Genomic DNA, 15,102 nt, shown 5'->3' on the forward strand with positions numbered 1-15,102 from the left:
TGAGCTGCAACAGAACAGCAGCTTCAAAGAGAATGGAGTCAATGTGTGACATTTATCTTTAGAGCAAACGGACATAATCTTCCTTCTATCGTGTCCCCTTTCAGAGGAGCGGTGTAGCATGTGCCGGGGCCCAAGGGCACATGAAAGAAACCTCCTCCTCAAGTGTCACGTCTGTCTTGCAGGGGGAACGGCTGCTGAGGAGTGGATTCTTTAAGGAATTAAATACACCATGACCTGGCAACAACCGAATCCCATTCAAAGAAGAGGAATAAGGCCAGACCTAAAAGACGCTTATTTTTTTTCATGGTTTGGACTTCCCTTGACCTGAAGAAGGGCAAAGAAATGCCTGAGTCTAAATTACTCAATACACTGGCTTTTCTAGCACATACCTCTTTGTAACTCTAGAATTAACTTGATATGCCCCTTTTGCAACATTTTGAGAAATAGCTTGAAAATGGGAGCCCTGCTTGAAGTCAGGACGGTGTATAGTTTATTTTTGTGGACTTGTTTTGTTTATTTAAGTTATTAAGCAACAGAATCAGAATTTTCTTCTTGCTGTGAGAAATCAGTCCCACCTATCTCTTTTGCATTAAGCTAAGATTTCTTTCTAAGGTAAAGGGGGAAAAAATAGAATATGAAATGTTTAGAAACATCTCACCACATCCCCACAAATGCTTTTTAGGTAAAGCCAAGTGGACATCTGAATCCAGCCCCCAGGTTGCCCTGAAACCAGCAGTATAGTGTCTAAAGGGGAGGGGAGGGGGCGGGTAGCAAAGACACACTTTCCCTTCCACTCCCCCGATTAAAACATCAGCGGTCCAAGTAACACTAACCAAATCATCTCTCCACGATATAGAGATAAGCAACAAAGTTAGATGTTTTAGCAACGCCTTCTCAGCCCATAATCCGGTTAGGATGCTGGGAAGGGATGGTGTTCACTTCCAATGAAACGTGCACAGAGATTTAGGATGCGTCCATATGGATGCACGGGGCATTTTTTGAATGACCATTTCCAGAGCCCTAGTGGTTTCCTCTGCAGTGATTTTTCCTCTCACGTGAGTTTGACAAAAAGAATGATTTTTTAATACAATGACTCCATCAGTGGAGCTGCTTCACCATGCCTTGGATTGTGAACAGAAGCATGAAAACCAGGCAACAATCAACAGCCGAGCCCCAGTCTGAGCAGTTCCTTCCTCTCCTCCTTCCATGTGAACATTTTAAACATTCATTGATTAAAATATTAAGTGTTTCAGCAATAGAATAAATTCAGTAAGAAGAAAAGAAAATAAAAGATTTCTTATAGATCTCCATATTTAATCCTGCTGAGAGAAGCTCATTCAGATGCTGGCATGAACTCAGTGCATTTAAACCCATGGGGAGCTCATGGCCTCTTCCTTATCTTTACATGCATCCAGTCGCTGGAATGAAAAAAAAATGCCTCACAACTATTGCTGATTATTCCCAAGACACTATAAAGTGACAAAGCCACTTGTTTTTCATGAGGCACAGTTTTGTGTTACCTTTTTCCAATGCTTCAGTCAAATAAAGTTTATTATTCATTTTATATAAGCTTTTCCAAGTAACTAACGTCCAGGAGAATTTACAGTGTAAGCACCATTAATATATGTATTTGATCACCAGATGCAGAGAATACTTATAAAATTACATATTACGTAGAGCCATGCCTCTCTTTCTGCTTCTACCCTGAATAAAATTTCCATAAACCAGGAGTGATTTATTCCATGGCAAGATTGCCCAGGTCCCTCTGCTCTTCTCCTTGTTTCCAAATAGTAGCCATTTCTCTCTTTATTTCACCAGATGGCAGGTGAGAAGTGAGGAGAAATGATGCTCAGAACCGATAAACACTTCAGGATTTTATTGACACTTTGGAAACTCTGGCATGAACCATTTGGATGGCTTAGAGTCATAAAAGTTCCAGAGACCCATTTTCCTCGCTGTAGTCTGCTGTTTACACAAGTTTTAAAGTAATTATAATTAGTGCGTATAGCTCACTCAGCAATTTAAATGGAAATCTGTCATAAATGCGTCAGACTGATGTTAGCTGCGATCGTTCAGTCAATTATTTGCCATTCTCAACACTCTTCATCAATGCGGCTGCAAATAACCAAAGCCAGCTAGACACACAACGGCAGTGTTTACACTGCCGAGGACACACACAACCCGCCTGCTTCCTGTTCTTGTCGGGCAGGATATCCTCGGGAGACGTCGGAAACTCCATACGTCCATCTCCAGGACCATATACTTACCATGCGCACAACTGAACAACAAACCAGTCCAAGAAACGACGTTTCCACTGTGAGAACGCAAGTGACTAAGTGTCTCCCTCAGATGAATAACTCCCTCTACATGACAGCAACTTCTCCTTTGGAAAAGCTGTCCCCACGAGAAACGCTCATGATTCAGATTTTCCACATGCACATTCCTTCAGAATCTGATTGGGTTGAAATAACATACAGCACTTGCAGGAAATGCTTTGATTATGTCTGAGTGACAATATGCTTCAGAGTTCGTGTAGGACAAGAAATTAAACCAGGGCAGGACCGGTGAAAAGCGCTTAAATCCCACAAAAAAGGTAATAAGAATGCTAACATGAAAGTATACAGTGTGATAAATTAGGGCAGAGGAGTTACTGATTGTACAAAAGCCCATTTGTGGTGGAGGCAGCGGGAAGGGTGGGCTCTCCCTCGTCCAAGGTTTCAAAAGCAGTCCCCCCTCCCATGTTCAGCGATGCCACGCAATTCATGACAAAGATGCTTTGATCTCCCCCATTAAATATATCTCGTATGGACCCAGCCTGAACTGGGTAATGAAAAAAAATCACTCCTATGAAAGGGAGGAGAGTACTGTATCTCTCTAAGATTATTCATTACCTTTCTAAAATGGAGCCATTTGTGAAGTCTTTGTGTCACACATGCAGGAAAACCACTACCCTGCTTAGTTCAAGTACTTTGTTGTGAGCCTGCTTTTTTATTCCCACCACAGATCAGATGCGAAACCCAACCGAATAGGGCAAAAATAAAATAAAATAAAAATGTTTTTAAATGAAATAAGACTTAGCAATTTATAATAAAAAAGACGAACACAGTGATTGAAGTAAAAGATTCCATACCTGAGTTGGAGGGTTTAGAAACTCTTCCCTTGGGAACTGGGAGTAACAATAATTCCAAGGATTGTGGCGGTGGCGGTGGTGGTGGTGGCGGCGGCTGCGGTGGCGGGGTCACCTTTTCTTGCATCTTCTCTGAAGGCGGTGGCGGTAGGGGGTCCTCGGGCACCAGGGACGACTTCTCGGCCAGAAGACTCCCCGCAGCCCTGGCTGCGACCTCCTTGAGCAGGGCGGCCGAGGAGGTCATGGAAGCCAGGGAGAGGAAGGAGCTGGCCGGAGGGGGGTGCTCCTGGCCAGGAGTCAAGCTTCTCTCGCTGACTTTCTTGGACAAGGCTGCCAGGGTGGAACTGGCAGACTGGGAGCTGAAAGGGGAGGAAAAGGACTCAAATCGCATGGTCTCCTCAGTCCTGGCGAGAGACTTGTCCTGCAGGACGGCGTTGGCTGCAGCTTTCAGTTTGAGGATGGCCGAGTCGGGGGACAAGCCGCAGGTGGTGGTTGAGTTTGGCAACCACTTACCTTGATTCCATATAAAACGGTTACTTGGAGTGTATTGGTCATTCTGTTCCTGCTTCTCGGCCAACTTCCTGGCAAGGACACTGAGCTGCTGGGCGTGGTGGGACGGTGGGGAAAAGGAGAGGTTGGGGGCCACGTTCACCGGGGACTCCACCCTGCCATTGGCCGTGGCTGTGGCGTCGAGTTTGAGGGACCCGGCCTCCAGCAGCCGCCTCAAGTTGCTGCTCAAAGGTTTCGTGGAGCCCGGGGAGTCGTCTTCACACAAAGAGGACAGGCCGGGGGAGAGGTGGTCCGGGCCCTGCAGTGAGTCTCGCAGGACGTCCCCGTCGAGCGCCACCAGCTCCAACGTGTGGCTGCTGGGAGTGGCACTTCCCAAGGAGGTGTCGGGGGACGTGGACTGCTCCTGGATCCGGTCCTCCAGGGACAACTTATAGTTCTCCTGGACCTCGCCATAGGATGCTTCGGACGGAGTCTCGGAGGAGTTTCCATACCAGGGCTCTCCTTCACTGAGTTCGCCCTCCGCCTCGTCCTGCCTACTAACATCTGGGGAAATGAAGAAGATCGGGTTAACTCCCCAAGTGAGCAACAGGCAGGTCTGAAGACATTCAAACGGCCCCGCCGACACGCTTCCTCTTCCCTTCCACCCAGAACCACATGAAAGACGGCAGCGACCTGAACTAGAGCGGCAGGTGCTGAGTCAGACCGTCTTGGCATAAGAGAGAAGGGAACATGCTAAACAGGCAGAGGTAAAAACACACCCCCTTACGACACGCGTTAACCTCTCTAAAAATTATGCCAGATCCGTGGAGAGGGGAAAGGAGGAAAGAGGGAAATGGATCTGGTGCAGAAGTAACTGCTATTGTCAATGACACGGGGGAAAGGGAAGGAGCGTGTCCCCTTGTGAGGAAACCAGCGTGATATCTTTAGTCTCGAGTCAGAGTTGGAGAGGCAGCTGGCAGAGTGGGGAAACGTTGGCTGCGAGACAGACAGTGCGAAGCCGCTTCCCCACTTCCCAACTCCGCCACCTCAGGCCAGGCCCTTAGCTGGGTTGATATAAGATGCAATTCATTTTTTTAAAGTTTATTAAAAATGTATGCATTTCAACAACTTCACCCAGTTCTTACGAAGCTTGAATCAAAATAAACATGTGACCATGTTTTGAAAACAGTCGAGTGCTATATGAAAATCAAATCTCTCTGGCAAACACTATTCACATTACTGATTTCTGAAAACGACCATCTCTGCCACATTACCCAGGCTCCTTGGTTGACAGTCCTTGATTCCACTCACCGACATGTTGCCACCTTATCCCAGGCAGAGATTAGTAATCTGGCCCCTCACTCCACTCAGAGTCCTCTTTAATTATTTTCTATCCATTAATTTATCCACCCACTGCCCCCACTCTCAGTGTCCCCACCCACCCCCGGCCCAAGCACCAGTCAGTTGGGACTCCTTGACATTTTAAGAGCACTCAGGTGGTCTGTCACTTTTCCACTTTTGCTCAAAATATTCCTTCTATCTGGAATGTCTTTCCCCAGAAAACCTGAATGTCCAATTCTGCTCATTCTTCAATACTCAGCTCAAAGGCTTCTTCCTCATGATTCTCCCCAGAACTCTCAGTCAGAATCAATCTCTCTTTCTCATTCATTCACTCACGTATTCAACAAATAGCTATGGACTACCTGCTGCATGCCAAGCATTGTTCTCGATTGTTCTAGATTGAACAACATTAAGCAAAACAAAGATCCTGCCTTCTTGGATCTTACATTTCAGTGGAAGGAGACAGCTGTTAAACAAAATTAATAAATTAGTAAGTCAGAGAGTAAGCCAGAGGGTGACAAGTGCTTTGACAAAGATACAGAGCAGGCCAAGGAGGGTGGTGGGTCATGGACAAGAGGTGTGTTGCAATTTTAAATAGGGGGTCAGGGTGAGGCTGCACTGAGGTGGTGACCTCGGAGCAAAGACTGGGAAGAAGTGAGGAGTGGTTCATGCAGGTCTCTGGGAGGGTCCCATGCAGAGGGCGTCACTGTGAAGGCCCTCCTGTGGGAAGATGCTTGGCATGTCCATGGAACAGCAAGCACGACCGTGTGAGTAGGGTGGGGTGAGTGAGATTCAGAGCAGTAGGGGAAGAAGTCAGAGAAAGAGAAAGAGAGAATTGTGAAGGAGGCTGTGCAGATCAGTGGAACTCTGTCGACTACTGAAAAGGTCGTGGGCACCTGGTGAAATTAGGAACCACTGGAGGGTTTGGGGCAGGGAGTCAAATGATGGGACTTACATTTTCAAAGGATTTTTGGCTGCCATGTGGAAATTCAGGCACGAGGGTGGGGGCAGGGAGACCAGCTCAAGGTGGTACAGGAGCTGAGAAGCAGCTGATTCTGTGCATAGTTTGAATGCAGGGCCAACTTTCCTGTGCTTTGTTTATTTTGCTTTTATATCACTAATCATTATCTGTCTGTTATTGGTTTATCTTCTGAAAGGTAAGTAGTGGCGTTCCTTGAAGGCAGGGATTTATTATCTACATATCCCAGCCTGTGCCCAACACAACACCTGGTTCTTAGCACAGTTCAATGAATGTGTAGGGATTGAGCCAGAACCCCCCACTATGCCAAGTTTTGGTATATAACATGTTGTCTTTTCTGAATAGAAATAGCTAGAACTGGGAATGCATGAACTACAAGCTAATACATTGATCTTCCCATGCTATCTGGAGAAGCAATGTCACAAATGACAAATTCTCTTTCACTAAAGTTTTACAACTCTTTCCTGAGAGTCTTTATTAAGTTATCAAGAAAACGTAAAATATCAAATGAAATTTGCTGGGGAAAAGCAGATAAGATTGAATTTTCTCTTTTAAAAACAGCCTGGTTCCTTGTGATTTGCCACATTTCCTTCTTCCCACTGGATTTCAGCATTTTTCCATCGGTCCTGAAACCAGCGGGACCCTGAATAACTCAGCTCCCCAGTGGAGATGCCTTTTACCGAACACCAAGCAGCCCACCTCCATTTCAACAACTGGGCCAATTTTCTGTTCCTCTGGCAAACCACCTTTCTTGATTTCAGATCAAACATCTCATCCTTCAGGAGAATCGATGGGACTATGATTTAAAAATCACTACAGTGAGAATTAGCTGAATATCTCCTTGAAGACTCTCTTCTTCAATCTTTATCAAAATTCGCTAAATGAACTAACATAGGAAAACAGAGAGATTCAACAGTAAATACTGTTAGATTACATTTTTGTCCAACTAGAGTAGCTCCGGATAGGCAAGACTGGTCTGGAACTTTGCTGTAAGGGTCAACTAACAAGGTATATGTAAGAGCAGGGTTTTGAGAACCACAAAGAATGACAGTCACATGTACAGACCTGTGATTTTACTGAGACTATTAAATATTACCAAAGTTACCCAGTTGGATCAAAGATACACAGCTATCGAGTGCTACTGCCCAAACCAAGAACCCAAATCTCTCAACACTGGGCTCAGCGTTCTCTACCAGATGCACTCTGAATAGCAACTTCTCGTGCGCTCTGTCTGTGTCACGCAGCTCCACTTGTCCATCCTTCCACCCTCTTGAAACAGAAATCAGCAAGAGAAATCTCTTAGATAAGGACAGCATTCACTCTTTATCTTGAGATAAATCATTAAGAGGTAAATGCCCATTATTCCTAGACCCTTATCTCTCCATCCCCTCTCTGACTCTTCCTTGGCTGTAGTTGGTCAAATATTGATTCAAATGCCTAGAGCAGGGGTGGGCAACCCCTGGTACGCGTGCCAAACATGGCACGCCAGTAACTTTTGCTGGCACGCGAGACCCTCTCTTATAATCTTCCATTTACAATTTTTTCCTTAATATTGACTTTTTTATTTTTCAGATAAATTCAGTGTAGGTGCATCTTAGATAAATAAATAATTTTACATAACAAGTTATCTTAAAGACCATAGACATGGATTGATGAGAGAGGGGAAGAGCAATTTCTATGCCTCTGCCTTAGCTCTCCCTGCCTTCCTAGATCCAACCAGTGTTTTGGTTTCATCCACATATGCTTGTGAATCTTTGTTCTCAGTGATGAATTTTGTTAAGTCTTGTAATAGGAGTAGCCTGACGGATGAAAGTAGTAGCTCGTGCATATCTCTGAAGGTCACGAAATATAAACCTGATGTAAAATCTCTATCATCAGTGATGCAGCAGCAAAAGTCCCACTGATAATATCATACGGAGCCATAAAGTTTTCTGTCGGACTATCAGTGTACATGTATACATTAGAAAATAAATGTATTTTTCATCATCATATACTGTGTTTTTGTTGCTCGAATGAATTTTATTATTTCTTCAAGGTTCTTCACATATGTACACCTTAAGAGATATCAAGTAGGCGTAACATGTTCTCAAAAAATTAGGGTTGGCACGCAGAAGAATTTTGAGTCAGAGATTTTGCTGGTTTTGGCACGCACTCACAAAAAGGTTGCCCACCCCTGGCCTAGAGAATTCAGCAACATCTATTGGCAAAGCCCCAAAGGCAAAGCCTCATTCCGACCACCTCCGTGTACACCCTCAGTGTGCAAGAATATTCCCCCTTCAATGTGTAGAAGCGGATAAGCGTGTCAAAAACTAAAGAAGCTGTCAACTTGCTCCAATCCTATCCAACAGTGATAAGGAGATCCGAACATTCTTGAATAATACAAACAGCTGATATCTACATTTAAAGCAACTTTCCCAACCTTGCCAAAACACAAGCCCCAAACAAGCAAACAAAGCATTTCTTAAACAGACGGGTTTGTCGCTAAAATACCGGGATAGAACCTCAACCATCCATTCTTCAGTTCTTTTCAATCTTGAACACGGAGATACCACTCTCTTCTAGACAAGAAAATTCGGATATGTAAAGAATATTTCAAAACTCATAATACTCTATTAAACGCTTTTCCGAAGATGCCACTACTGAAATTGAGGTTATTTGAGTAATAAACCACCAAATAATTGTAATGCATGGCCTAGAAAGAGCCAGGCCAGAAACCTGCAGAGAAACAGATCTGAAATTATTCTGGCATCACCTGAGGTCAAGCGAAAGGTGGGGGAAGCTTTCAGAAAAATGAATGCAGGAGACACAGGGCCGTGCAGAGGTGAGAGAAAAATCTTAGAAGGTTCAAACAAATATGCTTGCAGTTCACGAAACAGCAGCAACAAGGATTTTCTCCCACAAATATTCATTTTCCCCCCTGCTGGGCTGCGCTCTGTTTTCACGTTCAGTTCCATCATGCAGGCGGAAGTCTGCATTGGTCCAGTTGCGGGGAGCTCCCCTACAGCAGGGTCTGCAGGGCCCTCCAGCACCTTGGACAATACATCAAGAGAAAAGGTTCTGTCCGCTGGGAGCTCAAAACGTAGCATTCCTGCAATCTAGGAGGTTAATTTGTTGGCCACCACAAACTTTAGAATAAGCCAGGCTTGACTTGAGTTTCCTTCACAATCTGAGAAGCCCCTGGGCAGCACACAGCTCCCTCTCCTGTCACCAGGATGGCCTGGGGGCACGCAATCACAGAGCGCTGGGAATGCTCCCTGCGCACATCCACCCACCGTGGATCTCACAGTTTTCCCAACCGAGGCTCCCAGGGAAGCCTCTCAACAGCCAATGTAAATAACTTCCTTCTAAATACATTATTTTTCACCTCCAGAATAGGAAGCGATTTCCGTGGCTAATTTTGCAACAACCTCTGCGTCTCGCAGCCAGGTTCACACTCGTTCCTGTCAGCTTTACACAACGGTCTGTTTTTGTGTTTTTTCACTTTGAATCAGAAACTCAAAGAATTAAGAATAGAAATGGTGCAATTACAGAATGAAAATATGCTGAATAAATTTTGTTTCCACGCAGCAACAATTTCTCCTTTGGGGGAAACACAACAAAATTCTGCTACCTAACACATTTATTTATAATTCAGTTCCCAAGTAGAAAATCAGTAACTCGAGATCCACAGCTCTTGCTGCATTTTTTTTTCAACTCACTTCCTTTTCGGTGTGAGAGTTGTAATCAGATGCATTTATTTGGACCAATGTTAATCTAAGATCCTCGTTCAGAAAGATCAGACAGAAGAAAAAATATAAGAAAGAGACTTCTATTCGTTTTCGTGCCTTTTGGCTGAGGTTAAAGCAAGTAGAAATGGGAGGCTAAAACCCCCACCACTATGTCTACCCATAAACCACTCCCACCAGCCGGTGCACAGGAATCTACCAGCAGGTTTGGAAGAGAGCAGGCTCAACCAAAATTTCCACACAGTTTTAAACAGTATTTATTGGTTTGTAAAGTTTAAGGAGCTGTGCATAAAAGTCATTAGCAAAACCAATGCTAGTAATTGATTTAAAGCAACAAACATTTACTGAGCATTTACTATGTTCAAGAAACCGTCCTCTGAACAAGGAGACTCGGAGGTACAGCAGTCTCTGGCCCAACCGTTTATAACCCACAAGAGTGCGAGGCTTGCCCAAGCCTAGGACGCACAAAGGAACAGGGCAAGGGTTGTGTGTGCACAAAAGAGGGAGCGGTTAATCCCAGTGATGCAGGTGGCTATGGAAACAGACCTCAAAGGATGGAGATCTCAACAGATGATACTGGAAATTCCCTGACAAGTGGGCTTGCTCCTTGCAAACCATCAAACAGGAAATAGTCCAGACATTGAGAAAGCTAATATCTAGGTGATAATTGTTGGATAAATCAATTCAATGAAAAAATTTTTATATTCCTAATTCTTCACATTTTAAAAAGACACCATCTATTGATTTGTTAAGGGCAGATTTTATCAATCATCTTACTATGCTTGCTAGTTCTGAAACCATTAGCTTACAAAGACCAGAGGCAGGACCAAGAGTTAGTCATTTTGCACTCCTGCTCAATGCCCTGCCCATAGCAGGGATATTAGGGCTCCTGTGGTTGTAATGGCAGGAAGCCATAGCTAATGTCCTCAGTCCCTGTATCAAACAGAGAGGGGCATAAAGAGTTACTAGCAGCAGGAGGATGTCACAGCACCCTCCAGGCACTCTCTCATTTGCCAGTAGTCTCTTCCCTCAGAGGTTAACCTCATCCTCTCTGGCTTCCTTTCCTAGGAGGCTGACAACCTGGCTACACAGGTTCTGGACTTTCACTCTCAGTGACTTACCAATGGAGAAAGGTCCTTCCCCTCTGATTGGCCTGTGAGAGGTCATGTTCTGCTCCCTGGTCCTATCACTGAAGCCAGGGGGTGGGTTCTACAATTGGCTTAATGTGGGTCACAGAAGAAAGGAGAGGGAAAGAGGTACCAGGAAGACAAAAGCAGTGACCTCTGTAATGTTTAATAAAGGTTGAGTATGCTGCATGTCAGGCTGTTCAGAACCAATTTTATAATTTTAAGCATAAAACATATCCTCACTTAGGCTGGTTTTACCTGCCAAGTTTTAAATTGTCCCTTTGTAGCTTGAAAGCTTTAGCACATACCCCCCGCCTCCCCCCCTGACCCCCCCTGCTACACACCAGTTCTGCCCGAACCTAAGAGACCTCTCAGGGGTCGGGGGCTCCAAGTCCACAGTCTGAGTTAAACGCGCTAATCGGCTCCACAGGACAAAGCCTCAGAGATCACAGTTATTGAAACATCGATGCCCAGGGCACCCAGCAGCCTTCTGTGTGGCCAGGAAGAAAATTTAAGAACTGCTAGTTATTTAAAACTGCCAGGGTGGAGAAGACAACCAGATTCCTGTCCCCAGTCCAGCTGGGGAAAAGGTGCCGTGAGGGCACGGGGCAGCGGCAAGGAGTCTGGGGAGGACGCGTGTCCGCAGCTGAGAGAGCAGGGAGGGCTCCTGGGTCCTGAAGAGCATTTTGCACACAGCAATGTTTTCAGATTATTGTTTTAAAATGTCCAGGAGTAAAAGAGAGGTAACAAAAATGCACACATCGCTCCTTGTCTTCAACGTGAGTTGCAAACAGTATCTGAGCCAGTTTTAATATTCTCATATAAAGCTACTTGTTAGTCAGATCTTCCAGTGACCAAGGAACTACCCAAACTCCTCCATCAAACTGCCCATCTCAACATCAAGGGCAACTCCTCCATCCTTACTATTGCTTGGGCCCAAATCCCTGCAGCCAGCCTTGACTCTTCTCTTACTGTTACACTCCACATCTAATTCCTTTGTAGATCTGGTTGATTCCACTTTCAATGCACATTCCAAATCTTGTCATTTTTCACCATTTCTACCACTACAACCCTGATATATAGCACTGCCATCTTCACTTGGACTGTGGCAGCAACCTTCCAACTGGACCCCTTATGATTCTCAGCCAGCAGCCATAAGCTTTCAAAAATATGTCAATCCAGCTGGAGTGGCTCAGTGGTTGAGCATCAACCTATGAACCAGGAGGCTATGGTTCGATTCCCAGTCAGGGCATATGCCCGGGTTGCGGTCTTGGGCTCGATCCCCAATATGGGGTATGCAGGAGGCAGCTGATCATGATCAGTGATTCTCATCATTGATTCTCTCTCTCTCTCTCTCTCTCTCTCTCTCTCTCTCTCTCTCTTTATCTATCTCTATCTCTCTCTCTCTCTCCCCCTCTCTCCTTCTTTTTCCCTCTCCCCTCCCTCCCTCCTTTCTGAAACCATTAAAACACATTTTTTAAAAAGTCAGATTCCATTATTCTCATCAGTGGTTTCCATGTCTCTCAGAATATCATCCAATGACTTTACCTTGATCTTCAAGTCTCTATATAATCTATATCCCTCTGATGTTATCTCCTAAATAAAGCAGGCTCCTGCCTCATGACCTCTGCACTTGCTGTTTCCTTTGCCTGAAATCCTTTTACCACCCCCACCCCCAAAGTAGCCACATGGTTGATTCCCTGACTTCCTGAGGTCTCTCCTTAAACATCACTGTGTATTAAAATAAAAGCTCCATAAGAGAGAGGGTTTTGTACTGTTTGCTGCTGTTTCCTCAGCACTTAGAATTGTACCAAACAGAGAGCAGATGCTCAATTATTATTTAAATGTATGAATAAACAAGAAGAATGGGCTTAATCATCAGAAAGGTAGCACTTAGTAGTGGAAATGAGAACTATTTTCAAAATTACAAATGATAATTCTATTTTTCTCGTGTGAGTCAAACACGGAAGAGGAAAAGAGGGTCTGTTTTGCAAACTTTCCTACCAAAGGCTCCCTAGTGGCCAAGAACAGTGAACTGCACCTCAGGGGAAGACAGGACTAAAGCTGATGCCCCCTCCAGGGAACCCCAAATTTCTTTTGAGTTTTAGTTTAACATTGGAAGTTACTTCTGCATTCCACACTATAGCTATGCTTGTTCTTACTTAATAATATTGGGGGTGTTTCTCACAAACCAGGTGGGAAAATTTATTCTCTGGGACGATGCACCCTGTTTCTCTGGATGCCCACCTGCCTTGGAGAAACATGTACCCTATTTGGAGAAGCAAGAATGCATGAGAAGTACTTGGCACAACGTCAAAGCCCAATAAAGGCTAGCTATCATTGTTACTATTAGTACTATGAGGAGACAGATAGTACTAGTCCTATTACTCCCATTTCAGAGAGGAAAGTCAAAGCACAGAGGGTAACTTCCCAGACTGCACAAATGATCTGCAGGATATCAAGAACTGTAGTCCTATCTGTTATTTTTGTTACATGAATCATTTTACAGACAGAAATGCCTTGGAGATCTAGTCCGTATGGCTCATCTCTAGGCAGAGGCCGAGGAAGGGCCAGCAATCTGCCCAAGTCCCATAGCTGATTTACAGGCACAGTCAGGACTGCAGCTCAGATGTCCCAATCCAAAGGCCAGTGCTTCTACTACTAACTCAGGATGTAATCATCATTAAGTGGATGAATGGATTCTAGAACAAGGCTGGAACATAATGGGCTCCCAATGAACATTTGTAGAATAGATGAACAATTCTGCATAAAGCACTGAAACTATAGCTTCTATACACAGGCATATTTTAACATGCATAAGCAAAGTTGATCCTCACAATAATTTCACATGGCAGACCGTCTCTCCTCATTTTACAGACCAGGAAACCAAGGTACCAAAAAGTTAAGAGCCTACCTAACATAAGCATTTACTGAGTGACAAAGCCAGATTCAAACCCAAATCTTCAGAACATCTAACAGAACATGAGTAGCTTGACAAAAAAACTAATTTTTCAAGTAACCAAAAAGTACCAAAGTGCAGTCAACATTTTAAAATTTCATTTTGATGGGCTTTAAAAATGCAGACACACCCAAACATGATGTGTTAAACATAATCATTATGTTTGTAACACACAGATGTGTCTCGGAGGCTCCTGGGACTTCTCAGCAGCTTGCCCCCATATTAAGTGGCCCCCAGCTACTGTGTTTGAAGTTACTGTTCCTACTTTAACAGTCCTTTTGAATTCCTTTTCTCTATTATGCCCTATGCAGAGCCCCTTCCTTCTACATGTGTGGCTTTCTGTCTGCCACAGCTGAGATAACCATCACCAGGCTTATTAACACTGTGCGCAAAATAAGGATGAAAACCTAGTGTCATGAGTTGGTGAGGACCAAAAGATGGTGAGGACCAAACCCAAGAACCTGTGAATCTGACCTTATTTGGTAATAGGATCTTTGCAGATGATCAAGTTAAGATGAGGTCATTAGGGTGAGCCTGAATCCAGTAGGACTGTTGTCCCCATAAAGGGGACATTTGGACACAGAGTCAGACACACAGGAACAACATGATGTTAAGATTGGCCAGCAGCAGGGACAGAGGCCTGCAGCGGGTCCTTCCTCAGGATCTTCAGAGGGAGCGCAGCCCTACTGACACCTTCATCTTGGATTTCTGGCCTCCAGGACAGAGACACAATAAACTTCTGTCCTGTAAGCCCCCCAGTCTGTGGTGCTTTGTTATAGCAGCCCCAGAAAACAAATACACTTAAGTTTAAATAAAGGCCTAAGGCTTTTTTCCTGGGTTTGTTTGCCTCTGGATTCTAAGCTGTAGCCTTAGCTGTAGTTTTTGTTTAAGTTGATTATTATTGTATAAAACTGGCCACACTGCTGCTTGGAGTGAAGTCCTCCGTGCTGGAAGGATGATGAGCTGACGAATAGGTTATTTTTGCCCATCTCTAAACTTTAGCCAAATTTTTCTTGAATAAAAGACTTTGAAAAAGATGTTAAGCAAGATATTCTTTTACTAGAGCTACTTAAAAATCTCCAAACAAAAATATATATATATATATATATATATATATTCATCACCACATATGTTGTAGCAAATTAATAAGAAAGGGATGGTTCAATATATAGCACGAACCCACTGGCCTAAATCTAGAGACCAAACTGCTGGTTAATCCACGGATTGAGCACTTGCTCCCTCACCCTTTCATGCACCTCCATGTAACAAAAAGCATATAGAATCTGTCCCCTCAAGCAATCAGAAGTAAATTTACCATGGCCACCATGGCGTTATCAGAAAAAATAGTCTGCTAA

The 15,102-nt window shown here is 44.2% G+C and overlaps 1 protein-coding gene across 4 annotated transcripts in view; it reads right to left on the reverse strand.

The window, feature by feature from the left end:
• The window catches only part of ZNF827 (zinc finger protein 827), a 162,056-nt gene that overhangs the window by 126,958 nt on the left and 19,996 nt on the right, over positions 1-15,102 (reverse strand). For all 4 annotated transcript variants that reach the window (XM_006081747.3, XM_014455597.2, XM_023754853.1 and 1 more), the window contains exon 2: positions 3,131-4,180. In XM_006081747.3, coding sequence (XP_006081809.2) covers positions 3,131-4,180 — 1,050 coding nt within the window. The remainder of the gene's footprint in view (positions 1-3,130; positions 4,181-15,102) is intronic.

Source organism: Myotis lucifugus, unplaced genomic scaffold, assembly GCF_000147115.1.
Source record: "Myotis lucifugus unplaced genomic scaffold, Myoluc2.0 scaffold_1, whole genome shotgun sequence".
Taxonomy (NCBI): Eukaryota; Metazoa; Chordata; class Mammalia; order Chiroptera; family Vespertilionidae; genus Myotis; species Myotis lucifugus.